General features: G+C 40.1%; 2 protein-coding genes across 6 annotated transcripts in view; one reads left to right on the forward strand and one right to left on the reverse strand.

The window, feature by feature from the left end:
- Window positions 1-20,864, forward strand: part of WDR41 (WD repeat domain 41) — a 34,893-nt gene extending 14,029 nt beyond the window's left edge. The window contains exons 6-13 of one of the 5 annotated variants that reach the window (XM_032792710.2): window positions 163-274; window positions 3,868-3,930; window positions 4,912-5,022; window positions 7,194-7,378; window positions 13,256-13,377; window positions 14,381-14,469; window positions 16,995-17,128; window positions 19,808-20,864. In XM_032792710.2, coding sequence (XP_032648601.1) covers window positions 163-274; window positions 3,868-3,930; window positions 4,912-5,022; window positions 7,194-7,378; window positions 13,256-13,377; window positions 14,381-14,469; window positions 16,995-17,128; window positions 19,808-19,960 — 969 coding nt within the window. In that variant the 3' untranslated portion in view covers window positions 19,961-20,864. The remainder of the gene's footprint in view (window positions 1-162; window positions 275-3,867; window positions 3,931-4,911; window positions 5,023-7,193; window positions 7,379-13,255; window positions 13,378-14,380; window positions 14,470-16,994; window positions 17,129-19,807) is intronic. The other 4 variants (XM_032792711.2, XM_032792712.2, XM_032792713.2 and 1 more) reach the window with 4 other exon arrangements.
- A 1,761-nt stretch (window positions 20,865-22,625) lies between these two features.
- Window positions 22,626-26,034, reverse strand: part of PDE8B (phosphodiesterase 8B) — a 172,728-nt gene continuing 169,319 nt past the window's right edge. Inside the window, exons 21-22 of the mRNA XM_075066999.1 lie at window positions 24,167-24,296; window positions 22,626-23,541 (exon numbers count right to left, since the gene is read on the reverse strand). Of these exons, the coding sequence (XP_074923100.1) occupies window positions 23,429-23,541; window positions 24,167-24,296 (243 nt within the window). The 3' untranslated portion in view covers window positions 22,626-23,428. The remainder of the gene's footprint in view (window positions 23,542-24,166; window positions 24,297-26,034) is intronic.

The following is a 26,034-nucleotide window of genomic DNA, read 5'->3' on the forward strand; positions in this document are numbered from 1 at the left end:
AAATAGTGATGTTTCACAAGTGATTTCTGTATTCTGCAGGAAAGGGAGTTTAATGTATTTCATAGTACCTGCAGTTTTACCTAACTAAAGCTGATAATCATTTCACTGAAAAATTCCCCAAAGAACTTTTGTAAGGGCCATATATCTGATTATGTTCTGCAGTGTTTGACAGTTCTTCAAAGTCTGGATGTATGGTTATCTGGAGGGAGTGATCTATGTGTTTGGAACAGAAAATTAGATCTCTTGTGTAAGACCAGTCATCTCACTGATGCAGGTAAAAAATGGAAATGGCTCATTATAGCAGATAAAGTGAAAGTAAAATGGATTTGTATAATGATGCAAAATGAAACCTGGCAAATTCTCTTTAATTCTAAAGATAACATTATATATTAAAGCTGCCCTCTGTCTAGTTTTAAAAATGTCAAATTAATCATTTCAGAATTAAGGATACTTATAACCTACTGTGCTATATGAATTTTAGAATGTCAAGTATCAATAGTTGTACATTAACTTTGACTTGCTGGACTAGATCCTCCACTAGTGATTTATATATTTCCCGTGCAGAGGGCCAGATCCACAGACTAGTGATTTATACCTCTGTGAGGAAACTAGACTTTTTGTAAGTATATAGGTTAAAGGGTTTTAATTACAAGATTCAATCCTTTGTATAAACAAAAAGGAAAATTTTTGAATAGGATTACTAAATATAATATAATAAACTCATACTGCTCTGAACTATTAGTAAATCAATGTATTGTTAAATTATCATCTAAATATATTTGTAAAAGCTTAAAATGCAGCAATGTTCCTAAGGCAGCTAGTATACTGTATTTTTCTTGTACACAGCTGGAGCCAAAATAGCCACATATACCTGTCATAAAATAGGAGAACAGAAATATTTTAGGCCTATATACACAGATACAGAACTTAACCTCCTACCTCAAAGTTTTGAGGCAAGCCTAGTATTACTTCCAGCCCTCACAATCTGCTTGTATTTTACTATTTATTCCTGGAGTGGAGATGCTGGAGAACTTTGGACATGTTAAAGATAACTGTACAGCATTTCGAACAGTTTGCTCTGAACCTCATTTTGTGTCTTTCACTCAGCATAAAGCTAGTTGTTCTTATTGATATTGCACTAGCACCTAAGAGAACTCCCTTCATACAAGGAACTCATTGTCCTAGCTACAGTTCAAATGAACTGGAAGACATAGAAGCTACCCCGAAAAAGCTTGTGTGAAATCCTGGCCCCATTAAAGTTAGTGATTTCACCCTTACAGTCTTAGAGGATAAGGATGATATGTGGCAAAGGGGAAGCAACTAACTCTGCACAATTTTAATGTGTATTACATACATTTCTTATGAAAAAAATAAAAGTATATAAAAATGTATGCCTGTACTCAGTTGCCCCTTGACCTCTGTAGTGCTGTTTGTGGAGGGGTTTGAAGGAGGAGGAAGTAGTGGCCTGAGATCAGTTTGGGATGGCCATTTACGCATAAGTGGCAACATGGAAGAAGATGAGAAGCAGTGGGAGATAAGTAAATGGTCAAGGCTGGCATCAGTGGCAGACCGTAGCAGAGGGTCTGAAAGTGAGGGCAAAGATTTTGAACTTGATGTGGTGGGATAGAGCAAGCCAGTGAAGGGATTCAGAGAGGGAGAGCTATGGCCAGGGAGATGATCATAGCAGATGTGAGGGGACAGGGAAATAGGGAAGCCAGAGAGCAGGCGGTGGTAGTAATTGATAGGAGAGGAGGACTTGCATACGGGTTTTAGATAGAAACAGACTATCTGATTTTAGAAATACGGTGGAGGAATAAATGCAATATTTGGATACAGCCTTGGCTATGTGAACCAAGGGAAAGCGAGGCTTAGACAGTGACTTCCAGGTTATGGACCTGAGTGGGAGGATGGTGATACTGTTGATAGAGACAGAAAAAGCAGGGAGTGGGAAGGGTTTGGGAAGAAGGATTAAATGTAATTTTAACCATGTTAAATTTAAGTTCATAGTAAGATAGCCAGGAGAACATGTCTGAGGGACAGGCTAAGATGTGATGGAGGGGGAGAGAGACAGCTGAGGAGGGAGAAGGCAGATTTGTGAGTCATTATAAAGATGGTAGCTGAAACCATACAAGGTGTGACAACACCCAAGGAGATGGTATAGAGGGAGGAAGAGGAGAAGGGTCACACATTTGGGACCTTGAGAGCTATGGTCTGGCGCAGCAATATCTGTAAATACAGTACAGAACTCATTTCCCCCAATGTATCTACAAAATACATTGCAACTATAACAGTTACATCATTAAACATTGCCTCAGTGGCCCATTTACAAAGATAGGCTTAGTTTTCATACAAGAAACATCACCTATCCTAATACTTGAGCTGGTCTGCCTTTGTTTTGTCACACAAAATTCAAAAGCTATGAGTTGGGCGTAGTATAGCAGTTAATGCATGGGACTGGAAGCGAGAAACTCTGGACTTCTAGTTCCAAGTCTGACACGGATGCCTTCTGTGGCCTCAGACAAATCTGTTATTCTGTGTCTCAGTTTCCCCATGTGAGAGAGATAAATACTACTTACTTCATAAGGTTGTTTTGAAGATTAGAGTAGAATCTCACTAATCTCCATTTTATCTGGAGAGAGAGCAGATATGCCCGTTAAGTGTCCTGTATATGTAATCACAGCATTTGTATGAATTTACCTATTCTAACTTAATTGCCATAGGAGTACTATCTATCTGTATGTTGCTATTCTACATAAGTGTGTGTAATCCTAGATCTTCAAAATTAGAATAGATAAAACTATACAAATATGCTTTATCTGTCTCTCTTTATCAGGCGCGCGCAATGTGGAATAGAAATTTGGAGTAAAGGGATACAAATCTAACTATATATTGACTTGCATTATTTGTGGACTCAGTACTACCTAGAAAAATCAGTCATGCTATATTTTACATGCAGTGCGTATAATAAAAAAGGGAAATGCTAATTAAAAATGCACCCAAATCACACAATCATATCTGTAGATGAAGCATAGTATAGCGCTACAAACAATGCCAACAGTTTGTAATTGGGCTAATAGAAAAAAAAAGTTATAAACCTGTTAATGTGTATATAGTGTTGTCTGGTGGACACAGTTACAAACCACTGCTGTTCTTAGTTTATGGGACAGTTTCCTGAGGAAGGGTTTGATGCTGTGAGGTGCTATATGCCCTCAACTCCCATGTTCTAAACACTTTCCACAAGACTGCAAGCACTTAGGTCATTTAACTGTTAAAACAGTGACAAAATCCCTCATTACAAGAGATTTTCATATTGTCTGATTTCCCACCCCCTCCCCAAAGGTGCTGTGTACCTGTAGCTCCCTTTAATTTCAGTGGGACTCAGGATCTCTGGAGATCAGGCCAACAGTGTTTAAAATAATTTGAATGCTGTAGTGTGGCAGAATGCTCCTGGTTTTTCCTTCTAACTTTTTTTTTTAAAGTTAGGAAGTAAAACATACTGGGACAGCCAGCCAGCAGGTGTAAATTGGCATAACTCCATCAAAGCCAATGGAGCCTTGCTAATTTACACCAGGTGAAGATCTAGCCCATTGTCTTTACTAAAGGTGAACATTGTTTGTAAACAAGTACTGTTAAAGTGTTTTGAAATATATATGAATTGATAAATAAATGTTCTATGTTTTAACAGTGTATTTGTGTTGCCAGTACATAAGTGATATCAATTTCCCTCAGTTATGTGTTGAATATGGAATGGACCTTTCTTATATTAAAATCCATAATTTTTAGAGTTAAAGAAATAGCTCGTATTTAATTGCATTATATTTGTATGGAGAATAACCTTTTTTCCTTTCTTTACGGATGTTTTTAAAGATATCAGTGCTTTGGTTGAATTGCCTAAAAACTGTGTTGCAGCAGCTGTTGGCAAAGAGTTGAGTGAGTATATTACATTTCAACTTAATCTCCATAACCCTCTGTATATTCATGAGGTTTAGATTTTTTTTTATATGCAGTAGCTTGCAAAAAACACAGGGATTGAAGCATTTTATCAAAACCATGTAGGAAAATTGGAGCCAGGTGCCACTCTACCCAGCTGCCTCCTTTCTTGTTTTTTCCAATATATATTTACCTGCATGTTTCCCCAGTCTGGTCTGCCTTGCTGACTGTTTAATTTTTTTTTTTTTTTTAAACTTCATATTACAACTGATGAAACTGGTGTTTTAAAAATGCTTCTGATTCAACTTTTTGGTAGAGTGTAAAACTCAATGTCTGATCTCCTTGCAAGTGAAGTAGAAAAAATGCAATTGGTGCTGCAGTACTGGACAGCCACTGCACTTTATTAAAACCAAAAACAAAAAAACCCCCAACAACTTCTTTTGCTTGTTTTCTGTAAAGTTATGTCTCAGCCACTCTAAGCAGCACTTCTGTGGTGGAGTGAGATTCTCTGGCTTACTATTTGTTTCATAATTAGGAATTGGGTGGAATTTTACCATTTCTGATAAAAGTATTTTTATTTGAACTTTTTTATGTGAATTTTATGTTGAGTGTGACTGGTCAGATCGGGGTGGGGGTGGAGTGGGAGGAGGAGAGATTGAGGGAGGAAATGGGGTGGATGTGAATTGACCAAAGAAACTGCTGTGTTCACAAAAACAAACTGAAAAATAAATTCAAGGGTGCATATTTTATTTTAAAAGACAAGAATTTTTTCAGATTTTTATTTTTAAAATTTTGTAATAAAGCTGCTTTTGGGTTGGGAAACCCTCACAAAAGAGACTGTCCTAAACTGTATAGTATATACTGCATTGTGTCATCTAAAGTGTACTTAATTCATAGTTGAGTTTCTCATTTAAACAGAGCTGCATTTTACTCTGTACAAATGATAATGCTTATTTAGAAAATTTGTCCATCTATCTTAAGTAATTTTTAGGTTGGTAGTTTCCACAGAGGGATCTGAAGGTTGGGATGTCCTTGAAGTAAAACGCCTGGCTGACCATCAAGATAATATCCTCTCGTTGGTCAGTGTCAGTGGTAAGACTGATGCTTTATTAGTTACTATTTCTAGTTATTAGTGGAATATTTTCAGCTATGAAGTTTAGTTTTGGTTATGACCAGACACAACTGGAACAAAGCTTTCTAACCACTAGAGGAACTCTCAAATGGAGTTGTGAAGATAGTCAAATTTTGAAACGATATGTAGTGATACTTACGAAATCCTCACATCGTCAAAGGACTTCACAAACACTAACTCATCCTCACAACATCCCGGTGAAGTAAGTACCATTATCGCTATTACATGGATAGGGAAGCTAAGCCAGACAAGTTGCGACTTGAGGAGCCAGTGTCAGTGACAGTAATAGAACTTAGTTTGTATTTTGTTTTTTTGCTATCTTGTTGCTGTATGGTGTTTTTAAACTTCCAATTCTGTCATTCCCTTCCACAACCTCCTACAATTGCTTAACTTAGATGACTGTGGTAAGTTGTTGTTATAATAGACTTTACAAAGTTTGAAAGAAATGTTACGTTGCTTTTTAGAAAAAAAAAGTTTGCGGCACATCATGGACACTCAAATCTTACAAAAAAATCAAGTTGTGATTTTAGTATTGCTTTAAATTGACTTAATGTTCAATACTATCGCAGACTCATCTGAACAAACGAAAGACTCGGGAGTCTGAGCCAGATTCATCCCTGCGCTGGTATAGGAACCAAGCTGAGTTAATGTGCCTTCCCTGTACAGAGGCTGCAGGAGCTGATAGAGCCCCTGCTGACAGATAGGGTAGGCCTGATAGTTGCCCTTTCTTCGCCCCTGCTGTAGTAGGCCCTGTGTTGGCCTTGTACATCCTCTCCTGCTTCTCCCATGCTCCTTTGACCCTTCCCCACAACTCTACCTGTGCCCAGGATTCCTGTGGATTTGGCATAGCGGGTTCTTGCATCAGGGTTATAGCGCCAGAGGCCATGGTGCAGTGTTGTGAAAAACTGGGGAAATAAAAACTTAGATTCTAGAACAGCAAGATCTATGGGATTTGTGTTCCCACAATATTCCATTGGTTCTGATACCAGGAGTTGAACAATGCTGGGTTTTAAAAGGCAACCCACTAAGTGCTCTAAGTGCTGCTGCAGGAAGTGTCTACCATTATCGTAACATCATACAGATGAGGCAACTCAGCCCCACCCACTAAAACTACAAATGGGGGAAAACCAGCTGCCACAACCCCAACCCCTCCGTGGATACATTGTTCAACACTGATGTGTCTGGGTTGCTAGTACAGCCTAGCTAGTACAGCCTTTTTCCCTCCTGTAATCTCTCTCACGCTGTCAGGACACTTACCTGTAAATATTGGAAAATCCTGGCTGCTTTCCCTAACTCTGTTGAAGGCTCTGCAGATCTCTTCAGAATCAACTGACTGACTACACCTCCCATTTCGGGGTTTGAGAAGCCGTTAAGCTTTTTATTCAACCAGATTAAACACAGTAGCTTTTGTTAACCTCTCTCTCTTACTCCAGGAGGGAAAGCCTAATCCTTTAAGAACTCAGCAATGTGTCCCTTCCTGATCATAGTCTAGTTCTCTGGCCCTCTCTAGTCAGCAGCCAACCAATGACCCTTCAAACTCAACCTACCCAAAGGTCCAAGTGAGCATTCTGAGTGGTGCTTCCATCCTACATTTCTCTGTCCTTAAAATTCACACACTGTTGGGTATGTCTCAAGGCATACCCAATTTACAATTGTGCTTAACAATGCCCATCTTACACCACCACCTGTCATACATTCTAGGTTATGATAGTCCCTTCTCCACACCAAGAAATCACTTGTATATTCTGCCTGAGAGAAGAGGATCCAGTGAATCACCAATAAAGTATAAGTGTCTGTTCATGCAGGGTGAAGACAAAAACCCTTAGCATTTGCACATGCTTCTGCTGGTGGTGCCTCTCTTTGTCATGGTGTACATCACAGAAGTTGAAATGCTTTCGTTTCTGATTTGTTTTGCAAAACATGTATTTAAATTTTATATCAATAAAAGGAAATCAGATTATCAACCTCTTTGAAAGGACAGAGGATTTTACTTAACCAAATACATACTACAAATGCCAATCACTACCTAAAACAGGTTTTATCTAGCAGCTTTTTAGCTGTTGCTTTTGTAGAGCAGCTTCGTAGTTTGAAATAGATTATTTATAATATGTGGCTTTGTGCTTTTGCCTAGATTTGACTTTTGTGACTGGCTCTCATGTGGGTGAGCTGATAGTCTGGGATGCATTGAATTGGAGAAGTCAAGTATGCGACTGCAACACGTGGGACCCCTCTTTCCACACAGTCACACAACAAGAAATTAAATTATCACAAAACCAACATGAAGTTTCAATTCAGCATTTAACATCTGATGCGGAGGTAAAAAATTTTAAACAAAATAAACCAAACAAAAAAAAATAAGGTTTACCTTTATAATAGAAAGCAGAGTGTTTTATGTTAACATTTTCAGTCTACTCTAGCAAGCAATAAGTGATGTTTGTTTAAAGTTTACTCAGCTATCTTAAGAACTGGGTTTTATTATTTATTAATGCAGTCACTAGTATTAATATTTTGCTCATTAGACTAACAAGGTTACAGCAGTTACCAAATGCTATTTCTAAGTAGTTCAGTACAGAGAGCCAATAGACTCAACCTGAGAACTAGCAGACAGCAACAGTGAACAATTACAATTTAACTTGTTTTCAGTTGTCAAAGGCTGATTTAATAAGTGTTTAAAGTTGGTTTTAAAAATCAAACAAGGTAGGTGTCTGTTTCAGTGAAATTAAGTTATTCCAACTGTTTGGAGCAGCAATTCAAAATTTGCCTCTCAGACAGTTCTAGCTTAGGCACTTTAATAAACTAAATTAAACAAAGGGTATATTTACAGTCTGTTCTTGACTGTGAAAACGTCTATAAATGGTAGTAAAAAATGTTCCTGCCTTTGTTCCAAGAGACTTGGCTGATGTAGCTGATTGAAAAGGTCGCAAAGAACTGCAGAGCTTATTATAATGTATCAGTGATAACACAAGGATGTGCGTTCTTTCCAAGAAACTCAGCTCAGAACATGATTATTACCTTGTATGCAATAAAGCATCCTCAAATTGTTATTGTTAGGGCATGTTTAGTTAAATGAAGTTTTCAGTGAAAGGAGAAAATCCCCCACATGGGCTTGCAAATTGCTGAAAGGGAAATCATTTAACAAAACAAAAATTATTCTCAAGAAACCCTGTTGACTCTTCCCCTTACTCTTTTCATCTCCTCCCCTCCCTACTGGTTGATGAGGCTCATCTCAGAATAATGATAATATAGCTGAATTTCAAAATTAAATTGGGAGGGAGGGGCTGAGATAACCCAGTATAAATTCAAATCTATTAGAGTAATTGTGGAAATGAGGAGAACCTTGCTGGCCTGTAGACAGGAGGAAATGGATTAGAGGAAGGATCAGAGCTAGTCCTCATTGAAATCAATTGCACAGTTCACATGGACTCCAGAGAGAGTAGGTTTTGGCCTGAAAGAAGTAGTCAGAAGGGTTCTTAAATACTTTAAACAAAAATATTTCCCTGTTATGCAGCCTGATGTTTTGTTTTTTTAAAAAGTTCTTTATTTATCTCTGTTTTATTTGGATTAAGTGAGGAAGCATCTCTATATCAGCAACTGTTTCCTGGTCTGGGGCCCAGAGGGACTATAGTAGTTTGTGAGATTGTGTTGTCTTATGAGGTACACGAGTGGGAAAGCTGGAGGGGAAACATAAGAGGATCTCAGTACTCCTCAGCTGGAAGAGAGGAAGGTAAAACAGGTACAAAATGGCCACTTTAGGTCTGATTGCTTGGTTCTGCCAAATTTACAAGACCAGTTGGGAATGCTGGGAAAAGGTTCCCAGAAAGATTTGTCTATTCATGGTACATTTATTGAGAATAATTGTAAGTGATTCTGCAGAATACTGCCCTATAGCTAATAATGGCTGCCATCCAAGTGGAATACAGTGATTATGCAAACCAGACATCATTACATAATGAGGGGGAATTGTACAGTTTTGTTTTAGTCATTGTACAGCATCCCTACACTCTGCTAAGATAATAACTACTGTAACAATAGTGCTTCCAGCCTTTGCAATATATGGAAGCTCTGTGGGGCAGGGACTATCTTTCATTTTAGGAGCTCAGCTCTCTGGGGCTCATCTTCCTTAATGAGACTTCTTGGTGCTACTACAACATAAATAAAGAATAATAGTGATAAAAAAAATTGTTGAAATAAACTGGCCCAAACCCCATAGTGCAGGTAAAATGGTATTAAGATACCTCCGAACATACTGTTTTCCTGCAAACTCATTCAGATGCTTTACTGAGGAAAGAAAAGTTTGCAAATCTTTGTGATAAAGCCAGCAGTGAACTTACATAAATAATCTCTTTTGTGCATGACAACTCCAGAGCTGTTGCTAGTGTTTGTAGTTTATACAAATTGGTTCTGTGTACAAGTTCTTCTTGTTCTTTGAGATATTAAACTTACTTATTAGACTTTCTTCTTTCTACATGTAGTTTTGAACTAGAATTAGCCTAAGCAGGTCTGATGGGTTACTCTACTCACCACTGGTCAGAGCTACTCAGAGGTGAAAGTAAGCCAGTACACCCTGGTCCCCTTCATGACTCAGTCCTCCAGCCAGGTCACTATGGTGGTTTCCCTTCTGCGGGAGTGGATCAAAGTTCTTGCTCTCTAGCTGTCTCAGGTAGTCTTCTGTGCCACTCCCACAGCACCAGGCAGGAGAAGCTAGGAACTACCCTCTACTCCAGAGTCCAGCTCAGGGACCCTCTACATAGTAGCCAAGGTCTGTTCTCTAGACCTTGCTGCCTTTCCCTGAGCCACTTTCATGCCTCCTAGTTTTCCCCCCTGCTCTGGGTTGCCAGTATCTTTACTCCCCCTGCCTAGGGAATAATTCTAGGTAACTCATTTCTACAGTCCCTTCTGCTTCCAATTTCCTGTCTTGGATAGAAGTTCCACCTGTCTCTCACAGCTGAGCTTCTCTGTAAGTAGCTGCATCCAACCTAAAGCTTCCCCCCCACCCCCCATGCAGCCTAATTAGATGATTGAGTCCACCTGGCCCAATTCAGCTTTTGCAAGGTGAGTGTGGGGAGTGCACCTCATCACACACCCTCTCTCTCAAAGCTGCAACCAGGGGTGGGCAGGTATTCTTCTACTCCAAATCACCTACCTGTACCTGGTGCAGCTGGGCTCTCAGGTCATCCCTTTCTTGTCTTAGGCTGTAGCTCATGGTCAGAGACCTATCTCGTTCCTCCATAGCATCTCTGAGTTTCTTCTGCCGGAACTGCAGGTCCTATGCAACCTCCACCCAGGCCTGCCCTGCAGTTAACAGCTTCTCTCTCACCTGGACCTCCCTCCAGAGTCCTCCTTGCTCCCAGGCTCCAAGTTCCCACTGTTTTGTGGTTCGTCTCAGTGTTAGGCCTCAGGGAGGACAGTTATTAATGCAGAGGCTCTTTCTTCCCTTCACATTTCTTTACCTGCCTCTTGGGCTTCTCCACTATTCTTATGAGCTCTTTACGGGCCTCTGGCTCTTTTCTCTCTTGCCTCAGTACCTTGTCCTTTTCTGGGCTCTCTTTCCCTGTGAGGGTCGATGTCTCTTTATATAGCCCTTTCTCCCACACCAAAAGCAGGTTCTCCTTCAATCCAAGCACTTATTGGGTGGTGTTCTCTGGGCCCTCTCCTTAGTCCTTGTCTCCTAGTAAGGCTCTTTGCTTCCCTGCAAATAGGGGCATGCCCTCTTCAGGTGCCCCCTGCTCCCACAGCCATAACATTTTGGAGTTGGGCCTCTGGCCTCCTAGTTCTGGAGCACCTTTCCCATTCATGGCCCTTAAAACTCCTCCTGCTTTCCTGAAGGATTCTGTACAGCTGCTGCTGTTGACAAACTACCTGCACCATACAGTCTTGTAAATACACTTGGGTTTCACACAGTCTCTGCTGGTTCTCTAATATCTATCCCCACATAACAGGGACCCATGGCTGTTGCTTCTTATCTCCCCACTGTAGAAACAAAAATTCCGGCATGCACCCTAGTAGGGGACATCTTCCCACAGCAAAGAAAGTCTGTACTGTGGGCATTTTATTTTTGTCTTCCTTTAGTGGTTCTCTCCCTGTTATGTATGCTTGCTGCAAGGTTCAACTGCATTATAGTGTCTCTCTGCCCCTCACCTGGGGATCTTGTGAGGCACAGTCCATTCCTGATCCCTGTGTCAGAGGTGACCATCCTGCCCATGTTGTCCATCAATTTGTTATGGGTTGCTCTACTCACCGGTGGACTGTGCTGCCTCCTGGTGGTTCTGGGGATTAACTCAGGTAGGTCAATGCTCCTTCCAGTGGTTATACCCCATCTGTGGCCAGGTCTACACTGCGACTTTAAATCGGTTTAATGGCCGATATACCGATTTAACGCTGTACCCGTTCACACGACGACGTCATTAATATCGAGTTAAACGGCTCCTTAAATCGATTTCGGAACTCCTCCCAAACGAGAGGAGTAGCGCTAAATTCGATAGTGATAACTCGGATTAGGGTTCATGTGGACGGAAATCGACGTTATTGGCCTCCGGGCGGCATCCCAGAGTGCAGCACTGACCGCTCTGGACAGCAATCTGAACTCGGATGCAGCGGGCAGGTAAACAGGAAAAGCCCCGCGAACTTTTGAATTACATTTCCTGCTTGCCCAGCGTGGAGCTCTGATCAGCACGGCTGGCAATGCAGTTTGAAATCGAAAAAGAGCTCCAGCATAGACCGTACGGGAGATACTAGGTCTGATCGCTGTATGGGGAGACAAATCTGTTGTATGCAGCTCCGTTACAGAACACGAAATGCCAAAGCGTTTGAATAAAAAACTGCAGGATACACAGCGCTGCGTGACAAGCGTAACGGGAAGCCAGAGACTCAAATGGACGCTCATGAAGGGAGGGAGGGGGTACTGAGGACTCCAGCTATCCCACAGTCCACAGCAGTCTCTGAAAATTATTTGCATTCTTGGCTGAGCTCCCAATGTCTGTAGGTTCAAACACAGTGTCTGGCGTGGTTCAGGGAACAGCTCCTCAGTTTATTTCCCCCCCCCACCACGTGAAAAAAAAAGGGAAAGATTGCTGTGCTATGGCGTTTGCTCAATGCACTCCGCGAAAAAGGCGCCAAAGGGTTGTCTGCTGCCTTCACAAAGGGAGGGGTGAGGCTGTACCCAGCACCACCCGGGGCAGTGTTTTCTGCCCCATCAGGCACTGTGCTCTCAACACGGAAGTGGGAACTATGGGATAGCTGAGGAACAGCTACCCACAGTGCACCGCTCCTGAAATCGATGGTAGCTTTGGACCATGGACGCAAACAATCGATTTCGTGATCCCACTGTGGACGCGCTAAACCGATTTTATTAGATCTGTTTTGTAATATCGGTTTAAGCTAATTCGAAATAATCGTGCAGTGTAGACGTACCCTGTTTCTCCTCTGCAACCTCTCTCTTGCTCCAGGAACCGCAGCGTCCTCTGCGTGACTGAGCCGTCTGGCCTGGTCATTATTGTAGTTTCCCCTTCCAGGAGAAGTGCATCAAGGTTCCTGCTCTCCAGCAGTCTCAGGCAGTCTTCTTTTTCACCATCTCACAGTGCCATCGGGCTCAGCCTATAGTCCAGGTTCTGGTTCAGGGACCCTCTACACAGCAGCCAAGGTCCATTCCTTGGATGCTGCCTTTCTCTGAGCCGTTTCCATACCTCCTAGCTTTCCCCACTCCTCCTGGTTTGCCAGTCTCATCACTCCCTACTCCCAGGGAGTAACTCATCTGTGCAGCTTTCCCTGCAGGACCTGTGTGGGCAGCACACCCTATCACAAAAGGTTAACACGTTTTTGAATAAAAATATTCCATAAAAGAAACAGTTGCTGCGCTTTGTGAATTTTTTATATCACTGTAGCCAACTTGGAATTCAGCATAAAGAGGAATTCCCAATATAATTACAAGTATATTTTTATGCTGTACTAATTTTGTTGCTATGATATGTAAGTTCTCCTACCCAATCTTCCTCTCTCATCCAGGAAGTGTTAAAGCTTTGTCAGTCATTTGATATTGTTATTCTTCAGAAGGCAGTGCATTAATGTAGGTTAAAAGGATAGGTTGAGCCCGGTAGCAGTAGCTTTATGATGTCATAGTACCACTGGAAATCTGTTACACAAAGTAATAGTTTTATGTCTGTATCTGTATGATGTTCTATTGAATTTTCTTTCCAGTGTGTGTTTGCTGCTGTTGGGAAGGGCATATATGTTTATAACCTTCAAATGAAGCGTGTGATTGCCTGCCAGAGAACTGCTCATGACTCCATTGTATTGCACATTGCAAGACTTCCAAACAGGTACAAGTCATGGTAAATTTTGTAATGCAGTAAAGAAATGCAAGGCTCAGAAAGGTGGCTAGGGACAACCTGCAAAGCTACATTTAACTTCCCAAGGCAGCATAGGGTACCTGATCTTTGGCTTGATCTGCCATAAGAAATAGCATTGTTTTCCGTTTTGAAAATACGCCATTATAATTTGATGTGGAATAATAGAACTCAGCATGCTTAGTACACAGCTTCCAAATTAAATACCTTTTGCTTTTTTAAATTCAAATCTAGCAAAATAATTAGTCTCCATTATGGAAATGTCTTTTCACACTTGCATTTAATAAAGCAAAACAAAGGCACATGCCAAACTCATTTAGACATTTCTGTTGCTCAAAAACAGCCTAATTAATTTAATGAACAAATATTGAACAGAAAATAATCACTCCCAGTCTTTGGCATTTAGTGCCAAGTGTCTAGCAGGAACTTAATATTTACAGATGAATTACAAATCCATCAAAATAGAGCTAAGACAAGACAGCTGGTTGCTGTAGATACCTCTTTCTAATAGCTTTGTTGTCATTCTCCACTATCGTTTTATGGAGATGTTTATCAGAAGGTAAAATAAGGCCCTTATCCTGCAAACACTTGCACTGTGCTTAACTTTAAGCAGAGAGTAGATTCACTCCATTGGATTACTTGCACGGTTAAAGTTGTTAAGACTACACACATGCATTAGTCTTTGCAGATCAAAGCTTGCATTTGTTTTTATAAAGCAGTATGTTTTTAAAAGCATTAGATGGGATTGCAAATTTGTATAGTTTTATACTAATTTTCCTGAGTTCACTATAATTTGTCCTTTTGCAAAAGATCTCTCAGCATCATGTTAAATAATAATTCTTAAGAGTTACTGGTAATAAAATTGGGTAGACTCTTGGGGGATTTATTGTACCTGCAGTGAAATTTTATGTCGATTTGTGCTAATATGTATTCATACTGGTTCTGTTTCAATATAATTCCTCATTTGGTTGGACAGGCAGCTGGTATCATGCTCAGAAGATGGCAGTGTTCGCATCTGGGAACTACGTGAAAAGCAGCAGCTTCCAGCTGAGCCTGTTCCAACAGGTTTGTCTATAGCTCCAGAGAGAATTGGTTATATAAAAATGGTGTTCAACAAACAAATACCCACCCACCTATGGACCCCAAAGTTGACCATACAAAACTAGAAGCTTCAGAGTATAGCATAAAAAAAATGAAACTCTGTCATGCTTGCAGTAGGGGCAGCTTTCACAGAAAATGTTGTTTTTCCTTTGTTCTCTCTCCCCTGGAATTTATAAGCAAAGATATCAAGACTTGCAGTCAGCTGGTATGCATAGCCTCACCTACAAAGTTCCTGCATTGAGCTCTGGCCAGGTAGCCCCCTGTACAGTGAGGAGCCCTGTTGAAGTCACTGGGGTTCCATCTGGTTGCAGAGATCCACCACACAGACTCCCTTCGAGTTTTTGTTCTTCCTTAGGGTCTTTGCTGAAACTGAGTGGGTATATTTAAGCCCGTTTCTCTGTTCATAGAATATTCACCAGCAGATCACAGCTTCCTCAGAGAGTCATTTGACTTTTTTTACTCTCTGTATTGATTAGAAACAGTTCACTATGAATATTCTATACTAAGTATTCAAAATCTCAGCTGTTGCTCAGTTGTGATGCAATACATGATGTATTATATGAGATAAGAATGTTTATGTTCTCATATAGGAGGTACATAATTTTTATAATCAGGAGCAGGTGAAGATGCTACATGGGGCTACATGGTAGGGGGATAGATGGAGTTGTTCTGTTCCAGGGATCGGCAACCTTTAGCACGTGGCCCACCAGGGAAAGCCCCTGGCGGGCCAAACCAGTTTGTGTACCTGACGCATCCACAGTTTTGGCCGATTGTAGCTCCCATTGGGTGCAGGTTGCTGTCCCAGGCCAATACGGGCTGCGGAAAGGGCGCCCAGCGCATCCCTCAGCCTATGCAGCTTCCCACAGCCCCCAATGGCCTGGAGCAGTGAACCGAGGCCAGTGGGAGCTGTGATCAGCTGAACCTGTGGATGTGGCAGGTAAACAAACCAGCCTGGCCTGCCAGGGGCTTTTCCTGACGGGCCGTGTGCCAAAGGTTGCTGATCCCTGCTCTTATTCGTTTCTCTGAGTGATCCCAGAGAGTAACTGTTCATTTGTCGTGTCATCTCTCTCATACAGGATTCCAATTTGTCACCCTTCTTGTTCAGTGTGTTTGTTGGGCTGGGCGAAGGGTTAGTGAGAAAGTATAGGTTGTGCCATCTTCAGTCAGGGCCAGCCCTAGACCATATGGTACCCTACGTGAGGAGTGTCTTTGGCACCCTCCCCCCACAATTACACAATAAAACAAGGTTCACAGTGTCACACCTGGGCTCTCACTTCACTTTGTTCTTATATTTCAGTGATGGACTGGTGGTGCCCTGGCCTTTATTTTCCCATGAGGGCATGGCTGACAACATTCTAGGAGATTCAAGGAAAATGTAGTTCTCACAAAGTCTGGAAGGTTCCACAAGATTCTACAAAGGAATTTTAGGAAGTTAGTGAAAAATGAATCCGTATCAGAATATCTAAAACGTTTGACTTCAAACATTCTATTTTCCCTTTTGTCGCTAACAACAAAACCAGCACCCTGAGCCTGGCGTCCCCCATGCCTGGCACCCCAGTGGTCACCTGGGTTGCCTTCTCCTAAATCCAGCCCTGTCTTCATTCTATAGATGGATGACACCCAATCTTTTCAATTCTGTCAATACAGTTACACAATTTACCCAGTGTCTTGGAGACTGGAGCATAAATGAGTACTAGCCTACATAGAATCAGCCTGGATATGAGAGAGAGAGTGCATATAGGATGTGGGAAAAACAGCAGGAGCAGGGCTAGAGATTATGTCCCTGTTGTGAATTATGGAATTACCTGCCCGTTCTTGCTTAAGTTCATAACCTAGGGAAGTTGAATTTGCAGCTGCTTCTGGATATCTGGGAGCAGCAGCAGCTGGTGAGCACAGTCCTGGAGGAGCAGTTGACAAGAGCTTTTTGGTCCTCAAGTCCCTCTGGGTAATAGTTTTCTGTAGGAAAGAGAATATATAGGTGGATAGTGCAGGAACAGATACTTGAGCTTGTTACCTGTTGATAAACATGAATGTGTTTGTGCAGATCACTGAGAAGAGAGCTCAGTGCCTCATTCCTCCCTTTCCATTCCATTTAAGGACAACCAATCAATTTAGGCAGGACAGAGTAGAGGTAAGCCTCACAGCACTGCACTATACACCTTTGTCTCATGGGTTCAACTGGGTAGCTTCCCTCTGTGTTAAACCTTCTTCACTGTCTCATCCCAGTTACAATCCAAGCGGGTAATTTAACTTGTCTGCCATGACAGGCCTACTAAGGGGAACAGTATCTAAAGTTTCTGTTACCCAGTGATTTAAGAAGTGTGTAGTCTTAATGCAGGTGCAGAAATGTTTTGACACATCATCTGTTATCTTTTTTGAGTTAAGTGACTATCCCATAGTCCTCTAAGTAAGTATAGTGTTTAGTCAAATATTAATAAAAGCCTTTGCCAAAATGGAAAGAAGGATTTTCTCCTTTATCTGTGTCCCAGGGTTTCTCAACATGTGGGGTTTTGGAAGGGCCAACAAACAAGCAAGCCAAACTGCTAAAAAGATGCAAGAAAGCACTACAACATATTCTTTGGAGCTTATTGGTGATTTGATTGGGCATTCGTCAGCCGTGCAGGTATGTGGAATTTAGTAAGAGAAACAAAATGTGAATCTTATTTAATGCTGTAATTTTGGTAATGTTTCTTCTTAAACTGTAATTTATGACTAGATGGCTCAGGAGACTAGGAATCTGATTGTCATGCTGCAGAGATGCATGAGGCCTGCGCTTTGGCCTTGCTTGGTTCACAGCAAGTTTCTCAAAAAAAGAGAAACCCTGAAGAACATTGCAAAGATGTGTGGGGCAAAATAATGTCTAGATTTATTGTGCAATGTGAGAGAAGTCAAATCCACTGGTGCAAAATCTAGATAAGAATTAGAACAATTACAGCTCCATGTGGAGAGGTGTAGAAGTAGAAGCCATAGAAAATCGTACCTTCCGCGTTATCAGGTTTCTTAAGCAACCTGTACTTGAGTCCTCAGATCTCAGAAACTGGTGTTGGGAACCTGGATATGCAGGTTCCAGGCTCCAACTCCAACTCCAACCCAGGGGGCTGTAATACATAAAACCTGTTAAGCAGCCTTCTGTGCTGTAAGATTTATGAAAATCCTTTCTTCATTCATCAACCATAAACATTTTGGCTATTGATTGAAAGCAATCTTAAATGTCCCTCATGTATACAGTGTGATGTTTTATATCTGCCTTTTTAAATCAGGTATCACTCCATGCTATCTGCCCAGTAAAATGTTAGTGATTTATTTTAATTTTAAATAGCTGCACCTCCCTGTGTCCTCATGGTCCTGCAGTCTGACAAACAGCAACAAGGGTATCTATTTCTTGGTATAGAATTTCAGCATAAGAAAGAAACGTTTTGGATCTGGGGAAGAAGGAGATAGAAAACCTAGTTAAAGGGCCTATTCCATCCCACATCTATCACCAACACCGATTTAATATAAAACAAATAAAATATATAGTTGTCAGCACTAGGGGTGGGGAATTTCCTGCTAGTTGATGGGATGGACTTTTCTATAACCAGAAAAGAGAGAGTCTGGCAGTGGGCGACAGGGGATGGATCACCTGATGATTACTTATTCTGTTCATTCCCTCTGGGTCACCTGGTATTGGCCACTATTGGAAGACAGGATACTGGGCTAGATGGATCTTTGGTTTGACCCAGTATGGTTGTTCTTATGTTCTCTGCTATCTTTACAAACAAGAAAGGAGGTAGAGAATAAGGAAGGGGCAGTCATTGTCTAAAAGACGGTTCTTTTTGGAGTCACTATTACCTCATAGTTGAGAAGGTCTAGTGTAACCACACTTAACGGCAATTAATATATTATTGACCCTTTGATTCTGGAAGTGAGGGTTTTTTCCTGGCATAACATGCAAATCCAGGAGCTGCTGTCCCACTTGGATCTTTGTAACAAAACCAAACCAAGGATAAAAGGTATCCCTTGCTCTAAATAGTATTTTCCCATGACTGTATTTGATTTTCATGCAAAAATTCATATTTTCTTAAAAACTCCAGCCACATCCAATTCACAGCAAGCCACAGCCATTTCCTGTGGAGAGTGCATGTGAATCAGTCACTGAAATACCCCATGCCACTGTACAACTGTTTGTTCTTCAATAGACTTTATCCAGATTGCTGGATCTGTCTTCTGCAGCATTTTGCATAGGGGAAGTGTTTAACTCCAAGCAGACTGGAGCTCTTTAAGATAGAAAAGTAGCCTGCATGATGAAAGTTTCCAGTGGAACATGATATCCAAAGCTGTGGGTTTGACATATTTCTACCTGGGAGAGTCCCCGTTGCTGGTAACTTTGCTACAGCTGTTCCTGGAGGAGGCAGGCTGTGACGGACTCCTTTGACTGAATGCTACCGCAGGACAGAATCTTCCTAATCAATTGAGGAATCAGGATGTTACAACTGTGAGATAGTTGTGCCTCGTGACATATTCCTCTGACTGCTGAACTGAATTGTTTTCATATTTTGACAGTTTGACATCTGCTGCTTTGCCGTTCCTGGTTCCTTTTACTGTTTGTTGCTTCTTGACTGTTGGCAGATTGTTGATAGTCCATAAAGAGAAGTCTTGAGGGGCTTCCCTTTCTTCACGCAGTATACTTGTCAGTCCTAATTATCTTGTAAACTCCCTTTCTGCCATTCTTTAGCATTTCTGGCTGGGCCACTTTCCTGTGTCAGTCTGTGTTTGCCTTGGCTAGGCACACTTTGCTGCCTGAGGAAGTTGCCATCTTATCACTTATTGTATGACTTCTAGTGATGCGCAGGTCCCCCAGCCCATTGGCACAGGCCCTGATGTGATGCAGGAGACAGTGTTTCCCAGTGGTTAGAGCACTGTCCAGAGACCTAGGTTCTTTTCCTGATTCTGCCACTGGCCTGCTGGGTGATCTTGGGCAAGTCACTTGATTGCTGGGTCTCAGTTTCCCTATCTGTAAAATGGGGATCACCTTTGTTAAAATGCTTTGAAATTTACTGATGAAAAATGCTATATAAGAACCAGAGATGATTATTGTGACACAGCTTGTTTTTCTGCTATCTCTGCCTTACATTTTAGTATCAAAGAGTTTACTTATGATATTGAAAATTTTGTATGAAATCTCACATGTGGAAAACATTATTCTGCATTTAAACAGAAATATTGTGGGATCCCTGATGATCCATCTCACACAAAGCTGAAAATGAGCTATTTGCCTAAATCTACATGTGCAGCATGATCATGTTAATGGTTTTCATTGCAGATGTTCCTGTACTTTAGTGATCTTGGCCTGGTGACATGCTCTGCTGACCACCTTATTATTTTGTGGAAAGATGGAGAAAGAGAATCTAGACTGCGTAGTTTAACGTTATTTCAGAAATTAGAGCAAAATGATGATTTGCAGCTTAGGTTCTAACTTGGTTGAATAAGCAGTAGATGTGCATGAGCTGTGTGTATGTTAAGTATGTGTGTAAAGGAAATTGAGCTATTTGAAGAGTTTAAATATTGAAAATAACGTATTGTTATGCCTTACCTTCTAAATGCCGTACAATAAAGGTGGTGTCTTTTCCCCTTTCTTTGAATTATTAGTTGCTATTACTCTATACAACCAAAAGAGAACGTTGCATGTTTGAAACAGGGGCCTGCTGTTTCAGCAGAAGTGCCATGTTTGGTCTTTAAGCCATTGAAAGTAATTGTATTAATTAGAACTGATTGTTAGCATCCATAATTTTCTTTTAAAGAAACATGGATGGAGATCAGCATGAGAGAGGCTAAAATTCTTGGTTGAATCATAACTGAAGCAGTTTGTCACTGGGATTTAACAGAGCCAACCTCACTGCAAGGCTAAGGAAGAATAATTAGAGGTTTCATTTATATAAACCCTTATTTAAAGGCAGAAGTAGCTGGCTTTTCTGACTGGAGGTGTGGGTTTAAATGTGTGTAGAAAATGATAAACACAAATGCTTTTAGGTAGGATGATTTTTAGTATTTTAAGTTTTTATAATGTGCACAAACATAGGTGATGAGAAGAAGTGGCCAGTGACTTTTTCTGTTTTGCTGTTTTGCCAACTGGGTAGTACAAGGATGCTAGTAGCTCACAGTAGTTGTGACCTTAGTGGGGATTAAGGCACCTGAGATGGCTTATGTAACATTAGTGTGTTTAATATGAAGTATAGTTACAAGTTAGATTACTCTTTCCATCATTTCTTCATCTCAGTTCATTTGACTTGAATAAAAACACTTGCAATCCCTCTGGGCTCTTTAGAATGTGAGAACCTCCATATTCAACTGAGACTGGAAAAGGCTTGTTCAGCAGTAGAGAGAAATCTGGGGGAGTTTTTTTAGTTGGTTTTAAATCCATTACACTGAGAATGCCCATGAGTAGAAGCAAGTGCAGAGGAAAACCCAGCAGCTTTAAAAACAGCTTTAAAAAATCATGCATCTTTCAGCAGTAGCAGAGCCATAGCTTTTCGATTCAGGGGCAGCTGTTTTCAGAGCATGATAGCCAAGAGAGGTTTAAAGTTTGTAATTCTGGATTTAGCTGAGTTGAGGCTGCAATAAGTGCAATTAAAACATAAGGGCCAAGCCACTTGTTCCTAGGGGAAAACCAACAGGGGGAAGCTCTGACAGAAGAAATAAAAAAACCAACAAGGGTGAGTGACAAGTTTTGCCGACATAAGTGGTAGTGTAGACATGGCCTAAAGCTTTTATTGCACAAGGTCATCATTCCATTACTAGTTACCTTGCCTAACCCCAATTTTTGTTTATTCATGTGTTGAGTTTTACAAGTAATAGTGACTGCCGATTAAAGTTTCAGATGAACAAAACTGTAGTTGGGCTTTATTTCTTCAGCAGTTAACATTTCCTATAGTAGTGTAAGAGTTTGAAATTGGTATAAAATTTGACAATAGGAAGTAAAACTTTATACAGAACATTTGTAGTCGGAAAACTGATATTGTATTTAACAAACTGAGTTCGAGTGACACACTTTGAAGTTTCATGGGAGATCTTTCCTCCTCTCCAACAGAAACTGCAACAAGAGTCAAGTCTTTTAGCATATAATTGGTTCAAGATATAATCATTACCAGAACACTTGCTCGTAAATGAAAGAATGAGAAGAGCAAACATTTTACAGTATAAAAGCTAGAAGTCAACTTATTTGAATAAAAATTCATTGGAAAAAAATGTAATCAGAGCTAAAACTCTGTGTAGTCGTACATCATGGGAATAATGACAGTTCACCAAAAACACCATTCTTCAAATATACACAATGCAGCATTATAATACACAGCAAACTGCCTGAGCTATGACAAAAGTAAGGTTCTATTACAATTCTAACAAAAATATAGCTTTTATACATTTCTCTGCATGGAAATAGTACGATGTTTCCATTTGTTTACATAACTTGGTACAAAACATAGAAAAAATGTTGGCACATTATGTAAGCTTCCTGCAGTAAACTACAATCATCATCATTTTTCCTCCACAGCAGTATGTCTGTTTTCTTTTTACCTGGTTTACTACTTGATACAGCACAAAACAGAGGTATACAGCTTGTCCAAAGTCCTTTATTTTCTATGAGCAATGTGCTTTATACCTCTTTATATAAAGTCACAGCTTGCAACTCTTGACTGCAGCTTGGAGTGCACAGTGTTAAAAATCAGTAATTGCAGTTAGCTGTTTTGCTAGTATTAAACAAAGTCTAAAATCTGAACTCAGGGTTTGCACAAAGTAGTGATTAAAATGAGATGTATAAAAATATGCATTTGTGCTTTGGAAGCGTTACCATAAATTTCATATTTTAAAACTAATGAAAATACTATGTTCAGTTTCTAACTTATTTACATCTTTTGAAATACTTTTTACATCTCATAACAGCATATTCTATTAGAGGGGGAAAAAAGCATAAGTTATAATGCTGTTATAATTTATAACCTGAAAACTCTTAAAAAGCTACAGGTCCATACTTATATCACAACATATGGCCTTGTGGCCATAAAATTTAGATTTAATAAAATCGTAGTGACCATGTGTACAAACAATATTTTATTAAAAAGTTTGTTGATCAATCCCACGCTGTCATGTAAAATATGACAAAATGTCTCCTGGTAACCTCTGTATGATGGCACAGAAAAGAGAGAATTGCATCAATTATATGAACCATGATAAGTCCCCTCTATGTAACAAATATAATTCAATCAGTCTAATTTAATTACAACAATCAAGAGTTTATATGGGAAAGGAGAGAAACGGGTTAATCTGTGCAATATGACAGAGGTAAAATTATATTCTATGTTTCATTAATAACAAACGGTTAAAGTTTGTAGGCGGGCTAGACCGTGTTCCTCTCTAAAAACGGTACGTTTGAAACTGTGAAGCCTCACTTGTTCTACTTTAGAACTTCTCTTTAGAAATAAAGTTCTTAAAAAGTTTTACTTATGGTAACGGGGGCAAATTTATGCTGAATTGTTGTGGTTTTTACTCTATTTTGTGTTTGATTAACCTATTTGTATTTCATGGGTGACTAGATTACACTTTTGTATGAGAATCATTGGTACACAGTATATTTTAGTCACTAAATAAAATTGCACCAGTTACAAGATTAGACAAATGCACTAAAACAAACTTTACAAATTAGCTTTAGAAATACCTGTTCTGCCACAAAAGGGTAGTTCCAAAGACCATTTATTTATCTCCAGTTACATACCTTGATGAAAAACATTTTTGTAGAATTTAGAGCATTTTAAAAGTGAGGAGTAAAATATTTTCTCCTTGCTGCAGAGTTTATAAGTTCATATTAAAGAAGACACAGTGCCTCTTGTATCTAATGTAGTAAATGATTCACAGTGTGACTGGTAGATCAAGAGGTTTTCTTCTCTTTGCTTCAGTTGTTTTCTGCTGGAAGCCTGAGACTCTTGCATTTTAACTCATCTAATGTTTTCCAGTGTTTGTAGTTAACAGCCAAGTGTTCCATCAAAACAGGTAGATGTGCAAATGCTGCAATGGAGAGAAGGAACAATAGCGTATCACAGCTTCGTACAGCATAGTGCTCAGAAGGATAGCACCAGCCTTACTTGGTCTGATGTTTACACTATTATAATCTGGCAGGTGATTGAGTGTAACCTTGCCATCCTTCTACTTGTTGCATTACTACTACTAAGTAGTGTTGTTAGGGGCAAGACTCTGCGCTGTTTTCACAACACCATCACAAATAAGCAAATCCTATTTTTATGACTGAACTGATTTATCAGTAATTCTGGTAGATGAACAGGAAGATCTATCTTAATTTTCATTTGCTGAGAAGAAATATTCTGCTAAAGGAGAAAGTTGGTAAAAAACCCTATTTTCATCTTAAATCATTAAACAAGGTGAATAAAATGTTTTATTTTTAAAGGTAATTGATTCTCTGAAATTATCTACAATAAAGTTCAATTTCAGTATAAATAATGCAATTTACACAACTAATATTTAGATCCTCCTGCATACTCAGTATTGACACAGTTACTGAAATGGAAAACAGTAGAAGGAACAGGGCTTGAGATAATTCACGAGAGAATAATATTGAGTTTGTAACAGGGATTTGCTCTTCAACAGAGAAAGAAGAAAAAGTAGAACTTCTTACCATCCCAGGCGTCAAACATGTCTGTTATAAAATAATCGATGAAGGATATCTGAGACTTGGGGATGCTACAGGTCTTTCGATCAAATACTGGCATTACAACTGGTAGACCCTGTCTTTTCTCTTCATCTGTCTGTAGAAAACAAAGCTAATATTAGCCTTTAAAAGCTTTGCCTTTGCCGTCCTAGGGTGAAGACAAGTGGAGGATAAGGTGAATTTGTAAGCAGACTAGAATAATAAGTGGTTCTTTAGCCAATCACCAGAACACAAAAATTGCTAACTAGTAGTTTAATGTGACTTAATTCCTTTTTTTTTTTCGGGGTGGGGAAGAATTACCATGTCTTTGGTTAAAATGGATTAAAATCTACTAGTTCGAGGATCATGTTTATTTTTGGGGCGGGGGGGGGACAAACAAAAAAATCTACTTATTATAAAGTTACTAATTCTGCCACTTTCATTGTGTGGACTGACTGTCATTGCTGCATTGACCTATTCACCATGCCTTGTTCCAAAGTCCTAGCTAGAAACCCACTACAGAGCTCTGTCCAGGGTGTACAGAAAAGATACAAATAGGAAAATCTTTTCCCTTTTTCCCTTTTCCTTAAGTGTGATTATACTTAATAGTATACATTTTTATAATTATAAAAAGACAAAATCAGACAAGTGCCTAGAGCTAGGGTCAGCTGCTGCCTCATAATGATAGTAAGTACTAATTAAATTGTAACATCTTTATTTCGTGGTACTTTTTAAATAATATTTTAAATCAACACAAGTCCATGTTAAGAGTTAGGGTTAGAAAGTATCCAGAGGCTTCACTCAGTGGAATAAAGCAGAACACCAAAACATTTGAGAACTGTCACTATGGTTTCCATTAATAACTGTGCCATATCTCCCATTTGGATTTTGACAGCTGAAATGTATCAACCATCTGTCTCCTGTGCAGCTCTTAGTTTCCTAGAGCATACTATTTGGGAAATCACACATGGTAAATAATATTTTGCATTGCTACAGCGGTCATTAGAGTGCTTTATGCTAAAGTCAACACTGAGATTGGGATGAGAGATCACTTCTCTCACCGCTGAAATGTTGCCACTAGTGGAGTGGAACCCAACAGCTTTTTAATAGTCCACAGTTCTTTGGAGGAGGAACTGAAGAGTATTTCATTTTTAGGAAACTGCAGGAAATGTCTGGAGAAGGCATAATGGCACTGAAAGTTAGGAAGGAAAGCAGGGCTCAAGTCCCTATTCTTATGAAGGTTACCATGGAAACTTTAGTGATCACGTGGTTGGTCTTACATCATATCTGAAAAATAACATCTCCAATCACATAGTGCTGTATAACCCCATGCTGAGATATTAGTTCAAGTATGACAGAAGGAAAAGTATCCTCTACTGAACACCAAGGTGTCCCTGCAGACACAGAATAATTCTCTACCACCTTCATCTGGGAGAGTGGTTGGACTGTGGAAATGGGATTGGTGATTGTAACATGATGAGTAATTATCTCTTGGACTGAGAAGGTAACAGAAAGTAGAACAATTGAAGTATAAAAGTGCTCTCCAAATAGTTTCACATTGCAAACCTAATACTAAACTCAGACTAGCGCTACAGGCAGCAGGTCATGAATAAGGCTTCATTCCGTCTGGTATTTTTAGTAAAGTCATGGAGAGGTCAGGGGCAGTAAATAAAAATTCACATCCCATGACCTGTCCATGACTTTTACTAAAAATACCCCTGACTAAAATGGGGGGGGGACTCGGGGTACCACAGGTGCTGGGGAGGGGGTGCAGCCCAGAGAAGTACTGCGATTGCTGGGGATGGGGGAACAGCCCAGGGGGGCACTGTGGGTGCTGGGGAAGGAGGCACAGGTGC

Source organism: Chelonoidis abingdonii, chromosome 6, assembly GCF_003597395.2.
Source record: "Chelonoidis abingdonii isolate Lonesome George chromosome 6, CheloAbing_2.0, whole genome shotgun sequence".
NCBI classification, from domain to species: domain Eukaryota; kingdom Metazoa; phylum Chordata; order Testudines; family Testudinidae; genus Chelonoidis; species Chelonoidis abingdonii.